At 39.2% G+C, this 15,470-nt stretch overlaps 1 protein-coding gene across 2 annotated transcripts in view; it reads right to left on the bottom strand.

Annotated features, from left to right (window-relative positions):
• PITPNM3 (PITPNM family member 3) overlaps positions 1-15,470 on the bottom strand; it is a 118,243-nt gene that overhangs the window by 27,181 nt on the left and 75,592 nt on the right. For both annotated transcript variants that reach the window (XM_027780514.2, XM_055795803.1), the window contains exons 6-9: positions 13,051-13,240; positions 10,393-10,512; positions 3,515-3,696; positions 765-934 (exon numbers count right to left, since the gene is read on the bottom strand). In XM_027780514.2, the coding sequence (XP_027636315.1) occupies positions 765-934; positions 3,515-3,696; positions 10,393-10,512; positions 13,051-13,240 (662 nt within the window). The remainder of the gene's footprint in view (positions 1-764; positions 935-3,514; positions 3,697-10,392; positions 10,513-13,050; positions 13,241-15,470) is intronic.

Genomic DNA, 15,470 nt, shown 5'->3' with positions numbered 1-15,470 from the left:
TTTATATTACATTCCAGTTTATTCCCACAATCAACAGTGACTTTGAAAGCTCAGTCAAATGAAATTACCCAAAAGTCTATAAATTGAGAAGAAAAAAACCGGGAGTCCTGAATTGCTGTCTCTTCTCACTATTGCAAATGATTTTTCTCCTGCACCTCATAAATGACCACACCATTTCCTGTGACGATACTGTGCTATCCAAACCTTATACAATGCAGAGAGTCAAAACACAAAATAAATTTTGAAAAGTAAGGTAAGCTCTTACTACTTTAACTGAAAAACTGGAAAAAAACAGATGCATTTAGAAATAAAACAAAAAAATCCTGTACGTGTCTGATCACCAGGCTCTATTACCAGAGAGGATAAAATGGCTTACAACCAAACACACCTGGGGGCCACCTTTACCCACGAAGCCAGATGTGAACAAGATGCAATGCCAAACCAAGCGCAGATGTTATTTTTGGTATCTTTTTCAAGGACTGATCCTTGGTGATCCGTGTAAGCTTCATGTTGTATGACATGGAATATATGATTAACAGGAGACTGAAAGACACACTATTGTAAATGTGTGAGCAGTGATACCCCCAGAACAACCCTCATCAACCTCACTACCTACCTACACTAGCCCTCCCCTCTTTTAGAGGAAGGAACTTACCTCACTCCCGGTCTTTCAGTAGGCTCCTTTATTTACCTCCTTTTATAAGATTTTCTTTGTTTACAAAGGTCATTAAACAGCCTGTATTCAACCCCCAGAGAAAGCTTACCATCCAGGCCAGGCAGAACAGTACTCCTCATGGCCAGCACCAAACCAAGTGGCGATCCAAAGAGGAAGAAATCAGACACCTCAAATTCAAATCGGCCCAGGTTTACTTCTGAGAGACTGGAATTCACAGGAGGAAAGTCTGCACCTTCTTTCAACACACTTGAGTGGATGCTGAGCAAAGAAAATGCATTGATACAACAATAATGAAGAGGGCATTCAGAGAAAAAATCCATTCCCCAAACAAGCTGCTTAGAAAGCTCTAGCATCTGTATCTAGATCCATGCAATAGGGCTTGAACTGAAGACAGATACTGCAAATATAGCAGCCACTTATCATGATTTCCAGTGTGGCTATTCAGTATTTTTACTGCCTTCAACATGCAAGGGTTTTCTAAGATTATTCTACAGAATACTTACTGCTAAGTTACATAAGGACTCTGCAGACTGAAGTTTACCTCCTCTCCCTTTTTGCAGTACAGATGTATGTAAGTTTATTCTGAAACTTCTGCTACAAATTCTAACCTACTCAAGTTGTACAAGGACAAGGGTATTAAAAGGTTATAGTCAGAAAGTATGTTCCATGGGTACATAAAAAGCATTGTCCTAATCTATTTCCTGAGCTATGAACTAGAATTTCCTTATTTTCCAATTATTTATTACAGATTAAAATTACTGCTGCTTACAGACAACTTTAAGTGATTTAAATACTTTCACTTTGCATGCCATACATGCGTGAGGTAAATACAGGTCACCTGTCCCTCACTGACAAGAGAAAAGACTCGCCCCTCCTTTAGTTCTCCTGGAGATGCAATAACTACATTGAAAAGCAGAAAAGTAGCATATACACCTGCTGTCCAGTCAAGCGACAGAGCAGAACACGCCTTCACAGCGTGCAGAGCCTGACAGAGATGCTGACCATGCTGACTTCAACCAGAGCGGTAACTGAAGCCCCCATGAGTTATCTGCACACTACACTCTGCATCAGTGGTCAAGCATGGATCAGAACCCAGAAATCCTGAAGACTGGTCCCAAATCAGGCCAAGAGACCAGGCCCCTCTTTCAATCGGTGAACCTACTGACATTCTTGATTTATAACCTGATGTTCTTAACTGAAACTCTGGGGACCAGGCTTAGGGCCCCTTTAGGGAAGAAATGCCAAGCATTAAATCCATCATTGGCACAGCAGTTCAGTGATACCTCTCCATGGACAAAAAGCACAAGCAGACACACTGAAACACAACCACAGCATGTAGGACGAAGACACTTCTGTGTGAAAGAGCGATCTTTGTAACCTCATTACTCACACTGACACACCAGCTCTAAAATGCAGTAAAAGGAGCTCATGAGGAAAAGTCTTAGTGATCTTATGCAAGTCTCAGACAGGAATCCAAAAGCTTGGAATCTCTCTCTATGTACAGGGTGGGTCAGAGGATGACATGGTTTGGTCTGATTTGTTTTTCCCCTTACCTTACCAAGGAATTTTTTCTGCTATCTTCAGCCTGTGTTTGTCCAACTACTCCTCAATAACTTAGCAACAGTGTGAAGTCTGACAAGTCCAAAATGTGAATGAAAGGTAACACTTTTCTATCTGCTTGATTAAGTAGAGCTGAATGTAAAGCTTTCAGTTTAAAGTCAGATACACCAGAAATGAAAAAATGCTTGGAAAAAACATCATTATCTTTATCTTTTTAATTATCCCCCAAGTCTGAAGTGCTTTATACAAGCCAACACTGTGCTTTAAACATAGCACAGTATTCCTTCCATACAAGGACCTAAAAGTGACTGACAAAAATAAGTCTTAATGCTTTCAGTCACAGACAAGCAAAAAACCCAACCATTCTGCCTCAGAGGAAACATATCGATATCCAGAAAACCCAATGGTTTGAAAATAAAAGCAGAACAGTCAACAAAACCAAAGCAAAATACATTCAATCAAAGCAAGAAAACACAATTACCTTTAACTGCTACTAACAAAACTGCCAGACTTGAAGTACAGTAGTAAGTCTGCAGTATACTCAACTGTAGCAGAACTGAAACTTCAACACACAATTAGACTTCTCCCTCTGCATCACTCCCAATAAAATAAAGGAAATAAGATGATGGACAGAAGAAAAAAAGCACAAAGAATTCTGGTAAGTAAAAAACGAAATCCCTTAGAACAGGCAGAAACAATGAGACAAAGGGAATCTTTATGTTCCCATCAAATCTGTGTTTTAAAGGCTTCTTAGGATCCAGGAAAGTCAATTAATTTAACGCTCCTCCCCCAGCCTCCTCATCATTTAAGACAAATGTTTATGCAGGGATTTTTTGTTTGTTTTAAAGATGATCTGAATAGCTCACAGATTAATGGGAGCACCTAAAGCAATTATTTCACTCTTTAAAGAATAACAGAACGGCTGTTAAGTGAAGTCAGAAGAATATTTAAAATGAAAAATGTAACAGAAATTTAGAATTATAAAGCATTCATCTATCTTGATTTGTGGGGGCTGCACTGAAGAAATGGAATGACCTGCATTCAGTTTTGCATATTCAAAACTCTCACAACTGAATAAAGATTAAATAAAAAGCCTCCACGTGAGCACATTCATACTAGACCCATTGTATCTAGTTTTCTTTGAGGGGTATAAGGGACTTCAAGCAAACCTCTGGAAACACACCACAAACAATAGAAATTATTCTGTTGCTCTGATGCTGACAGGCTCCATTCAATAGCAAGTTCACTTCTTTTACTCAGTCATCAAACACTAGTTACCTAGACAGGAAAGCATGATGTTGGGTTATAGTATCACAGTCATAGGTGGATGAGTCACTCTGCTTCCGAGGCAGTGGCTGCCTTGGCTTCTCATCCTCCATGATTCCCGAGATGTCAATATTGCTTTTGCTCAGGCGTTTGCTGCCACCCAGACTGGAGTCCTCTGCTAAGAGGGGATTATCCTTCATAGAATGAACAGAGCAAAAGGAAGATTTAGACAGTGACCAAAATATGGCAGAGCTTATATGAAACGGTTGCAATGATACATTCGACCTCGCTTTATCCAAGAACAGGATAGACCTTCTCTCTGCAGTAGAAGATAAGGAAACAGATGAATTCCCTGTAAGATGTATAGCCTAAAAGCTGGAAAGAGAATCAGAAATATTTGGTGTTTTGTGGGGTGGGGTTTTTTTTTTGTTTTTCATTTAGTTGTTTTGGATTGTTTTTTTTGGTTTTTTTTTTTTTTTTTTTTGGGGGGGGGGGCAGGGCAGGCAGGGAAGAGTAACACAAAAGCTTTATCCCTCAGGATTTCATCATTCTTAGAGAACTATACATATCATAAGGTAATCAGAAGGGGTCTTACCTGCGTGCACAAAATGCTCATTACAACATTAATGGTCTTGCTCATCATGTTCCATGGATGTGGGACCTGATTTTTTTAAGAATGTGAACTTCTGCGGGATGCAAGAGGAGACCAGTGGTACCATACCTTTAAGGTACCCCTTAAAATAGGAAATAGATTGTTTTATTGTTCATTTCCTCCAGCACTTCTGCAGCTTGCACGAACATCCTTCCTGACATTTCCCTATTATCCCCAGACTTTTATTGCTGCATCCATTTCAGTAGCCAATGCAAATACTGTTTTTCAAAACAAATGCCATCGCACTGAATCCCCCCATTCACACGTGAGATCTGGGTATATGAGGCATGCAAGATCTGGTTCTTTCTAACAACTAACAACTATGTAATCCAATCCTGTGTAAATCTCCTTCTATTCAAATCAACAATATAAGGCAGTGTGTGTGGCAGTGCCTGATGTCCATTTTTACAAAACTTTGAAGATACAAACATCAACAAGACACACTGGGATAACAGATACAGTTAAAAGCCCTTCCAACTGCATAATTACTGGTTTTCGTCCATATTCTACTAGCTCTTACAATGCAGTACTAGAATTCATGGGATGATATGATACAACTACCATTAACATCTTAATAACTTACAGAAGATTAGTTTAGGACCAGCATGTTCACAGTCAATTATTCCTGTGATAGTACAATGAAGAAAACAACATGTGTGTAGGAATCCCTTTCTGCATTTCATAGTAACATAGTAAAATGCACATCGTGCCAATTTTCATATGAAAGTCATGTAAAATTTAGGACCTTGTTTGGCATATACTAATGTATCTACAATGTTAAAACTAAGTCTCACTTCTGTAGCTGTTACTGCCAATGAGTGCAGAGAACTATTTCACGTGGCCAGGCAGGAGGTGGGAGCTCCTGCTGTGTGCTGACAGCTGACTGCCCCCAGTGTTTTGTGTGTTAAAGTCATGTAAAATCAAAATAAACCCTCCATCTAAAATATGTGTTTCTGTTAAGTTCAAGCCAGAACCAACTACAGGCCCTACTTGTCTTTTTTCATATCATCAGTAACTTTTATTTCAGCTGACACGAACCATGTAGCTTGATTTGCCCCACAGTTTCCAACCTTTCACTGAAGCTCTGTTACAACATCAGTCCTTTTTAGCAACTCTATCTATGCTCCAGAACACCAGGGACCTTTCAAAGCCAAAATTCCTACAACCAAAGCGTTCCTGACAAGAGTAACTTTTTACAAGTGAATTCCCAAGAACGTAAGTGAACATTTCTCTACCTGCTTGTGTCTCATGATTATCTTAACTGGTTCAGCAGTCAAAAGGCATTTATTTACCTCTTAGCCTTCATGATGAGTTCCGATCTCTAGCTTGTTCTCAAGCAACAGTGCCATGAAAATGCAATATATTTATGATTTTAAATTATAATTTGAATGCTACAAATAATCTGCAACCCTTGCCTAAAATTCCAATTTGGTGCTTTTAATATGAATAAATCTGTTAAGCGTGCATAAAAATATTCATGGTGGCAGGCAAAATGAAGGTGAATTCACATACACAGAGTGGAAAGGGATTTTTTAGAGATTGAACCAAAGCCCACGAAATGCACAGACAAATCCATTTATTTCAATGGGCTGTAGGTCAAGGTCTTAAACATCATACCATTAGTAACTCCTGAAAACCTTATCAGTGCTGTTAAGGCTCAGGGTTTCAACAAAACCCTGCTGACATTTTAAGGTGCTCTCCGTTAAAATCATATGGCAGATGCATCAGCGTCTCAGCTCCCATTACCTTTTAAAGAAGAATTCCTGTCAATAGAGAAAAACGGCAACCCTTGAAGGTGCCAAAACAAGAAAGCAGATGCAAGGAATTAGAACATTTTTGTTTATAACTCTTGATTTCCTGGTGGTCTCAGGAAGGCTGGCTGTTCGAAAGGCACAGCATTAACAGTAATGTAACACCAAACGCTTTTCTTCTAGTCACACACATTTCTTCACAGTATTTAAAAATCAGCTTGTGACACCACAGAACTAGTAAGACGACTTTTTAGTAACGGAAGCTAGCATCTCCATCCCTGAAAGATGGCAACAATTCACCTTTCTCTTCTAAACTTCAATAACAGGTTTTCTTTGCAGAGGGTATGTTCTTCTCTTGTGTCATAAGACAATCTCAGACAGGTCAAGTTTTAGAGGAGTTTGACAGTCTCGGAAAAATACTGTGTGGGAAAAGCATGAAGCTCCCTCTTTCGCACTTCTATCATTAAAGCTAACCTAGCATACCCAGCATTTCAGTTGTGCATGTTGATTTACTGGGCATGACGTTTCCGTCAAAGACACAGGAGAATGCTAGCTGTTGAGATTTTTTGAGGTTTTTGGGATTTCTTTGTCAAACTCTAGAATAATAACCATCACCTAAAGCAAGTCAGCGGGACATGGCATATTATTATTGTACTGCAGAAGAAATCTTTATTTTCTTTGGTCAAAATCAACACATTTTAAACTTGATTTTCTATGGGTAAAACTCAGGTCTTCCAAAGTAGTTTTAGAAAGGACTGGGTCCCTGTGAGATGACCCTAGGGAAGGTCACTGGGAAATTGTGTGAAATTAGCTAGACACTGTACAAGAGAGCAGGATTCAAAGCTGTTCTTTTCCTTGTTGCATACAACTCTCTCCCCACGCTTACCTACATTTTCTCCAGCACTGCTCTCTGCAACTGTCTTCTTGGACATGGCATTATGCTGCTGCATTACACTGTTGAAGTGTCATTGTAACATTTTTCACAATTTGTAACAGAAAACGCCCCAAGTGAAAATAGACTTTATCATGCTCAGTACATTTAAGAAACTTGCAAAGAGTGTAAAATCCAACTAGACAAAACAGAGGATGTGAGGAAGAGTGCAAGGCTTACAGATGAAGACTGAGGCATGGTAAGTCAAGAGACTTGGCCAAAGTAATGCAGACTATTGAAAACATCCTAATTGAATATATTTCTCTGAAGCTACAGAAAGAATGAGTTCATAGGACACATATTTTCCATAAACTCAGTCAGTACTGGACCACATTAGCAGCTCTGTGCACGTGGGGTAAGATTTCATGTCAAGAAGAACCTAATCTGTTCTTCAGAATTATGTGGATGAGTTACAGGAAAACAAAACCATGACAGAAGCAGTATATGATCTACAAGATGAAGGTTCCTACACTGTACCACCTATAGCCTTCAACAGCCAAGAGGCTCCTGCCTTCTGTGACAAGTGAATAATTAGTTTTATTCCCAAGAACAGGGAACTATAGTTAGTGCCAGTTCTGGAGTTGGCTTTTATCCCATGAACAATCTGTTCATGTGATAGTCACTTGGGGACTGAACTGGGACCAAATTAATTTTACACGTTACTGAACAGCCATTCAATAGGGAAAGCCTGACAACCATTTCAGAGACAGAAGGTTATTTGGTAAGAATAACTATCACGGAGAAACTAACTTTTCTAAACTGTCACCATGTCTGGGCATCATGGTGAAGAGAAAGTGTTCAAATTTATAGTAGTCCGATACATTTAAAAAAAAAAAAAAAAAAGTCTTGTATTCAAACCTATTCAAAAAACCTGGCCAGATTTTAATCTCACTGGTTTGCGCGCTTAGGTTCACCTTCATGACACAGTTTTTCTTGTATAATGCAAAAGAAACTGAGCTAATCAGCATTTATAGTAGTCAGATCAGGGAGTGAGATATATTTCCAAAAAATACACTATACCACTTAAGAAGCTATTAGGCAACACGTCAGAAGAATGTTGAGGTGATCAATATAAAGTGTACTCACTGTATTTTCAACAGTTAAAAAGCTTGTTTTCTATCGCTACAAGCTCTTTCAATTCCCCCACATGCCACAATTAGAATCTCATCTGCAGTAAAATGGGATCAATGTTGAGATTTCAATTAGTCACCCACAGGTAGCTTTTATTTATTCTTGATTCACGTGAAGCAAATCATCAACTTTCTCCATCTGTTGTAACAAAGAGTCATCTATTCCTAAACTATGAATATTTTAGCTGTTGCAACAAGCAAGAACGTTCTTCCTTTTCTAAGAGACAGTGTTCCCAACCAAGTACAATGATTGCTAATATAAGGCTTTGGGTTTCCGCTTCCGAAGATGGCCCAAGTTCACTTCATCCTTCTGAACTTTAATAACCCAAGGAGTGATATGATGATAACGACAACAACACTTGCTTATTTGTTAGGTATTTTGACATTTACCAATGTGACTGTTTTTTACAGAGCAAGTGTTACTAGCCTGTTCTAAGCAGAGTAGTTTGCCCTACTTCAGATTCTTTTATTGAACACATAGGTAAATTTTCAAATACTCCCCTGTACACATGCAACAGTTATCGTGATCTCGGTAATCACATTTCTGTCTATACTGTAGAAACCACTATCTGTTATGGATAATCCTGACTTGTATTTACTGGAAACTAAAATACAGAAAACACTACAACACAGAAACCAATAAATACTCACCTGGGATATAGAAGAATGTACCAGCCTAATTCCTTATTTACATTGTCTCACTAAATTAACTGGTCCTCTCTCTCCAAAAGCAAGTTTCTAGTGCCTAAAACTGTGAACTATTCAGAGAATATAATGGTCACTGCATCACCAATCTAGCTTACTATTATAGACCACTTTGAAATAAACAGAGTAAGGAGGGAACTATACAAACCTGATTTACTATACTGTTGGGATTTACAACCAGAACATAAAATGCAGCAGCTGAGAGTACCTCACTCTCACCCTTATTTCCAAGTAGTTTTGTTTCACAAATGGCCCTGATATTTGTGAAATGGTAAAGGAAAAAACTCTCTTATATTTCTGTGTCTCAAACTCTTCCAATGAGATCAATTTCTACTGGAGACACCAAGAAAGGAGGAAAAAAAAAAAACCCACCAGTAAAAAAAGAAGCCTTCTGAACATGTTTCACATGAGCAAGCTGAGAACAATGGACAGAAAGATAAGAAAGGGAAAGAATACTTAGTTCTTCTGAACACACAGTAGTAGAAATGAAGACGGGAGGAGAAAAGGGAAAAGATGGAGAAAGGAATGGGAAGAGCAGCTCTGTGGTATCAGGAAAGAGAGGAATACAGGAAAGTTGAAAGTCTAAGAGCCAGGAAGTCAAAAGAACCTATGCTCCCTAAAGCCTGATCCCCTCTCTCAGATTCACCAGCAGCCCTTGCACAATCAACCCCACTTTAGAATTAGGATCCAGGAGGACCATTTCTCCATGTACTTTGCTTGCAATGCACTGTCCTCAGTGTTGGTACTATCAAAGGCTGGCTTCTGAGAATCCAGAGCCTTTTATTGGGGAGTAATTCTCCTTCCTGAAAATATTTAGGAATGTCTCTCTGCTCAAGAGTACTCCTATCACACATAGCTCTCAATGAACCAGGCAGGTTGGTATCAGAACCCATTTTTGAGGAGACAGGTAACTAAAGAGTCAAGATATGAAACAATTTGGCCAGGGTCACAAAACCATCAAAGAACGGAGCACGGGCACCTCACTCAGTGCCAACTCTAATACATCACACCCCGTCTCCATATTCATTCATTCTGAAGCACATAAGAAAGAAAATTTAAGTTCAACTAATCTTAAGTGTTGAACACAATAATGAAGCTTACATGCTACCATGACTTTAAAAAACATTGTGCTTTCACTATCATAAGATCTTCCTGCATCACAATTAGAATCAGTCCTCCCTTCTCTCCAAATGTAACACTCATACAGCCACTGTTACACTCAGCAGTCCATTCACAGATCCTCAGATGACTTGCATTCCTAATCAGGAAGGAGGCATTCTTTCACCAGTCACTAAACTTATTCATGAACACATCTTAATGCTACACTACCCCCAGGCAGGGGCATAGGGAATTCCAGACTCTATGTGAATGAGTTAAAAGATTATGGAAAGAAAGATAAAAGATTTTGGCAAAACCAGGAGCCTACCAGCAGTTGCTGAGAGAGCACATGTTTGCATCTACAGTTAGGGATACAATAAAGGGCACTTGGTAACCCCAGTTTAGAAGATTTACAGATAAAGCCTTCACTCGTGATTTCTGTATAACATAAAACAGAAGCTGCAGACTTAATTTTCAGACGGCAATTCCTTGATATATGACCAAAATCCCGTGCTATCATGGCAATTTATCAAATCCTCAATTTTTCTCTGCTTTATATGGAGCTGATTTCCGCCAGGGAATGACTCTATAGGGTTTCAGCTGTGGGGAGTTTTTGTCTTCACCTGGATGCTGCTGATGCTTCCTCTCCTGCTACTGTTCCGACTCCCATCAGCTGTATTAGAATTATAGCAGACGGCATCAAAGCCCAAAATTCCTCCAATGCAGTCACCAATGAGACACACCTGAGGAGATAAAAATATTTTTGGGGGAGATGTAGCAAGTGTTTTAAAAGAAACAAAAAGCATCACAGCACTGCAGAGGAGTCGCAGTCTTACTTTATACCCTTGTTCCTGTTTTTTTACACCTCGGTTCCTACTCCAGCTGAAAATGTCTGGCCACTTTCTCCCAATTCCTTTTATCTCCAGATGTATGCTCTGTGCCAAGAACATCTGTCCCAGGGACTATTCTGACCAGCTGGGAGCTCTGCCAAATGGGCTAGAACTCTTCCAGCTGCCTGCAGCCAGATTCCAGCTTGAAAAGCCCAGATCATCAGACAACCAGTCTCAAAAAAAGATTTCAAGCTACTTAACATTTCCTTCAGAGTCATAGGGAGAAGGGGACCTCAACAGATTAAAAACAGTACTCCTCTATCAAGACAAGGGAACGGGAGTTCTAAATGAGGTATTAAGAAAGATTCACTCTTGCTTCACTTTCAATATAAACATACAAGCTACATTCAAAGTTTGGACCTGGGAATCCAAATACATAGAGAAAACTGGGAATTCAGTAGTCAGAGTAATTTCATGGCATGCTAGAATCTACCTCAGAAGCCAATTCCACTGAACACCTCTCCATCCCATAGGAGTTGATTCCTTCTCCCTGACCCCCTGCCTGTGCCTGAGGATGGGTAAGAGCTGTATTACCTTTCTCCTTGCTAACACCTGCTACAGTTGCACAGGTTCCAGCAACCCTCTCCAATTCTCAAACTGAAGCAAACATCTAGTCTGTTGTTCCCGACTCCAGTTAGTTTAACAGAAGACATTACCTCACCTTACAAACTTTAACTTGTTTCTAGCCTTTACGCAGCTTGACTACCACATTAGACTACAAGTTTTGGGTAAGAGGATGTGCCGGTTTCTTCAAGAGAAGCACGTTAGGAAAAGTAAATGCTTCAAGATGCATGTAGAGAAAAACCTCAAACTCCTCTTAGTGCATCTCCACATACCACGTTCTCTTAATTGAGTACATTTCTGGAGATAAAAGCATTTTTAAAAATAAAATAAAATACTGAAATACATTAAGGTAACATCTATCCTAACATAATTCTGGTTCTAAAGTTGTATACAATTTAACAGCATGCTGATTTACTCTCTGATTTTCAGATTCCTACACCATGCAATGAAGTCCACGAAGAACAGAAAATTTTATGATAGAGGTGACCTTAATAAAATTAACAGCACATTCGGGGGTGTGTGCTTGGTGGGATTAACAGTATCTGTTTCGATTTCAATTTACCATTCCATTTCTAATCCATCCTCATTATTATTGGCATTAATGTAATGGAATTAAATTGCGGCAGATACTGTATAAATCCAAAAAGCCAATCTCTGACCTAAGAACTTGCAATATAAATGGACAGAGGAGACCAATGTATGAAAGCAAAGATATACACAGGATGGGGGTCAGGTTATATGGTATGTATTTTAGAAGTACAGGACTAATTCAGCGGTAGAGTTAAGATTTCTATCTGAGGACCAAAGCAAAGCACTGCAGAGAGCACAGAGAAGTCACTTCCATTTTAACAATGCTGGTAATTGTTAATGGTGAAGATTCTGTGGAGCATACAGAGGTCATGCAGACTTTTCCATGAAAAATACTAACATATGTGGTTTGTAAAACCAAGGAGATTTCTTCGTAGTTTTATCAGAGAAAAAACCCCCGTAACACTCAATTTCTATTGAGATAATTGTTTTCACAGTTACTTCTGTAACTGGTATAATTCTTTACATAATCTCACCTTTCATAATGTTCTGTCACTGCAGCTGGGCTGTTTTTATGCTTCAAGCAGGAATAATTTACTATGGATATTAAAACTGGCTTCAAACCAAATTTTAGTCTAAGAATACTGATACGTCACAGCATGATGTTATTACTGCCACAGAAAAGAATTTGTGTAATGACACACACACTTTCCTTCAAAGATTACACTGTACCTTATATTAAATGTCTCCTCCCCCCCCTTTTTCTGAAGTCTGGAAGTCACTGTACTTTAAGGAAGTCAACTGTTCTGTTACTACTGTGATGGAGGCAAAAAAGAAATAGCTCTAGTTAAATGTTGGGATTCCTTATGCTCTTACTCAGAGATGTTCCAATTTTTCTATCAGCTATAGCAGGTGTGTAAGGAACTCAGTAACATAGATTATTATTTGCCTTGGGCTGGCATGCTCGTTCACCACTTCGCATACCACACTTACCTCACAGCTAAGGCTCTTCTACATTACCAGACTTTGTAGCAATACTTAGTAAGAGCAAAGAAGGTATAGTATCTTCTAGCAACTTAGGAAGTGTAAGGTTAGATACTGCATAGGATTCCAGAAGTGTCTTTCTCATGCTGGGCACTGAGAAGGCATTTTGCATAGGTAACCCCACGTTAACATTCATTCATCATATTGGCAGTATTGTCCTACACTCATAACTCAGACCCCTCAACACAATGGATTAAAAAGAAACTGCCTTGCTCCAAAGGAATTTTACTTTGATGTATGACAAAATAGTCCTACCTGTCCATTAAAACCAGCCCCATCTGTAGATTTGAGAAATTCATTGTAAACTTGATTGGCTCTACTGATCACCATGGCAACTGCATCCTGGTACTGAGGGGATGAAACAGCCAGCAAGGGCAAGGCAGCCAGTGGGATGTGGTCTTCACTGCTGCTGAGACAGCTCTCATCATAGCTGTAGGGATTTAGGCTAAAGAAGGACATGCTATCATCAGGAAAAACGCAAGAGGCAGCAGCATATAGCATTAGAGAATGAACAGTTACTTATTAACAGATATGGGGCCATTGCAGGTCACAATGACAGAATACAGAAATAATCATTTTCTCACAGAGTTCAAGCTTAAAAAGAAACCTCAAGGAGTTACGGCTTTATGTGAATGAGATCACGCTACAAGGCATTTCTGTAGTTAAACATATATGGTGCAATTTTTCCACATACAAGCAGACATAATTTAGAACAGCAGAGATTACTCCATTTAACTTTTTTTTTTTTCCATATGGTAACTTACTACATCAAAGAATGGAATCCAATCATCACAATGGAATATTGTTTCCTAGAACACAAGTGTGACAGATATATAGTTCAAAAGCACAGAAAAACATTTTCCCAGTGTCTCACCCTTTCAAAAAGATGGAACAAAGCTGCACGCATTATGAAATCATACGTCAATGTTTGCACAGTAAAATTTTGCAAAACAAGAGGTCACTTGGCTGAAAATTTAAGTTAGATTTGATAGGATGTCAGCTTTATTTTATCTTGAATGTGCAAGTTTCTCAGTATATTTGCCAATTGTGTCTTGAATTACTTGTTATTAATGAGTGGGGAAAACAATTCACAGAGCACCAAGATGCAAGGTACGTTACTGTGTGCCAGATTTTCTTACAGTAAGTTGACTGCCCTTTAGAGATTGAAGGAAAGTCAGAAGAATTTTGGTTAAGCTCATCTGAAGTTCATCCAGAGCTGCAGGCAGGCAACTTCATCGTATTTTGTATTTACTTTCTTTAGGAACTTGGTGGGCTATCACAATATTAGAAAGCTGGCTGCCTGAAATGGAATTAGTCTGTGTCTTTGCTAATACCTGCATCCCTGAGACTATAACAGGGTCATGGAAGATGAACAGAAGACTTGCAACGCTCAAGTATGAAAGCTGGTCCATGTTCATGTCCTTACCCTCACTGGACATTTCCACACTTGCCTCCTGCTGAAGCACTCCAATGATTTGGTATTTTTCATCCAAAACAGTATACGTTTCTATGTCCTGGAGCTCAGCTGGTCTGCCAAGCTGTGTCAATTTACCGATTTAACAAAGCTTCATTTTGCCAGCTGATTAGAAGATCCAAATGCACAGCAAACATAGTTACGAATACTAACTCTCAAAAATTAAAAAAGAACTTGAAAACCCACATAAGAAGGCCTCATCTACTATAACAATTGGCATATAACACCTCAGAAAGGGAAAGGAACAAACATAGGAGAAAAAACAATTATGAAGTAAATGTTTGAAATGGAAAAAAATACCTGCATATATTTTCATAATAAAAGTAAAATGCAAACAATATTCATAAGAGAACTACACAAAACAGAGTCAATGGAAAAATAAATAGCTGGTAATTTTTTTTTTTGTAGCCAAAGGAATATAGATAAAACTGAAATTGAGCAATTATTGTCTAGACAATTAATCACAGTTAATTGGGTATGAAATGAGGGTTTGGGATTTTTAATTCCAATTTATTTTATTGTAAACGTTGCAGCTGCAGAGACCTCCATTGTTATCCTGCATTGTTATTGTAGGCACAACACAAAGGGAAGAAAGATCCAGACTGAAAGAGCGTATGGAAGAGATGGAAGTTGTTTATCATAGGGGACATGCTAAGTATTAGTGCTGAAGCTGAGACAAACAGGTAAAATATCATCACTGGAGCTGAGAGGAGCACAAGTCTTGTTATCTTGATGCACGGGCAGGACACTGCAGGAGGTCCTTCCCAAGCACCACCTTGGAAAGGTCATGGCGGGTAAGACTACACCTGGCTCCCAGGGGAGAAGTGACTGACAGCACAGTGGCACCTGCCAGTGGGGATGGACTGAGGTTGCACCATGGAGATGGAGGGTGAGAGGTTATCCAGCCTAGGGGAGAGCAGGGAGGAAAGGAGGAACAAGGGAATAAAATCTTATTCTGAATGCAGAAAGCACCTGGCCAGATGCAGATCAAGACAAAACACTGGTCCCTCCTCAAAACTTCCTCAGGTCAACAGTACCCGACCACAGCAGAAGTGAAAGGAGAAAGCAGAGGGGCAAATCACCCATATAGTAACATTAGTTGGATAACTGTCGCACAAAAGTTCTTTGACATTTATGGTTTGCCTATCTCACTCTATCCTGACAGTCCTAGGGACTTGCTACTGCTGTTTCTGAATTCCAG

The sequence above is a fragment of the Falco peregrinus genome, chromosome 2, assembly GCF_023634155.1.
Source record: "Falco peregrinus isolate bFalPer1 chromosome 2, bFalPer1.pri, whole genome shotgun sequence".
In the NCBI taxonomy this organism is placed as follows: domain Eukaryota; kingdom Metazoa; phylum Chordata; class Aves; order Falconiformes; family Falconidae; genus Falco; species Falco peregrinus.
This window is presented reverse-complemented; position numbering and strand designations above follow the sequence as displayed.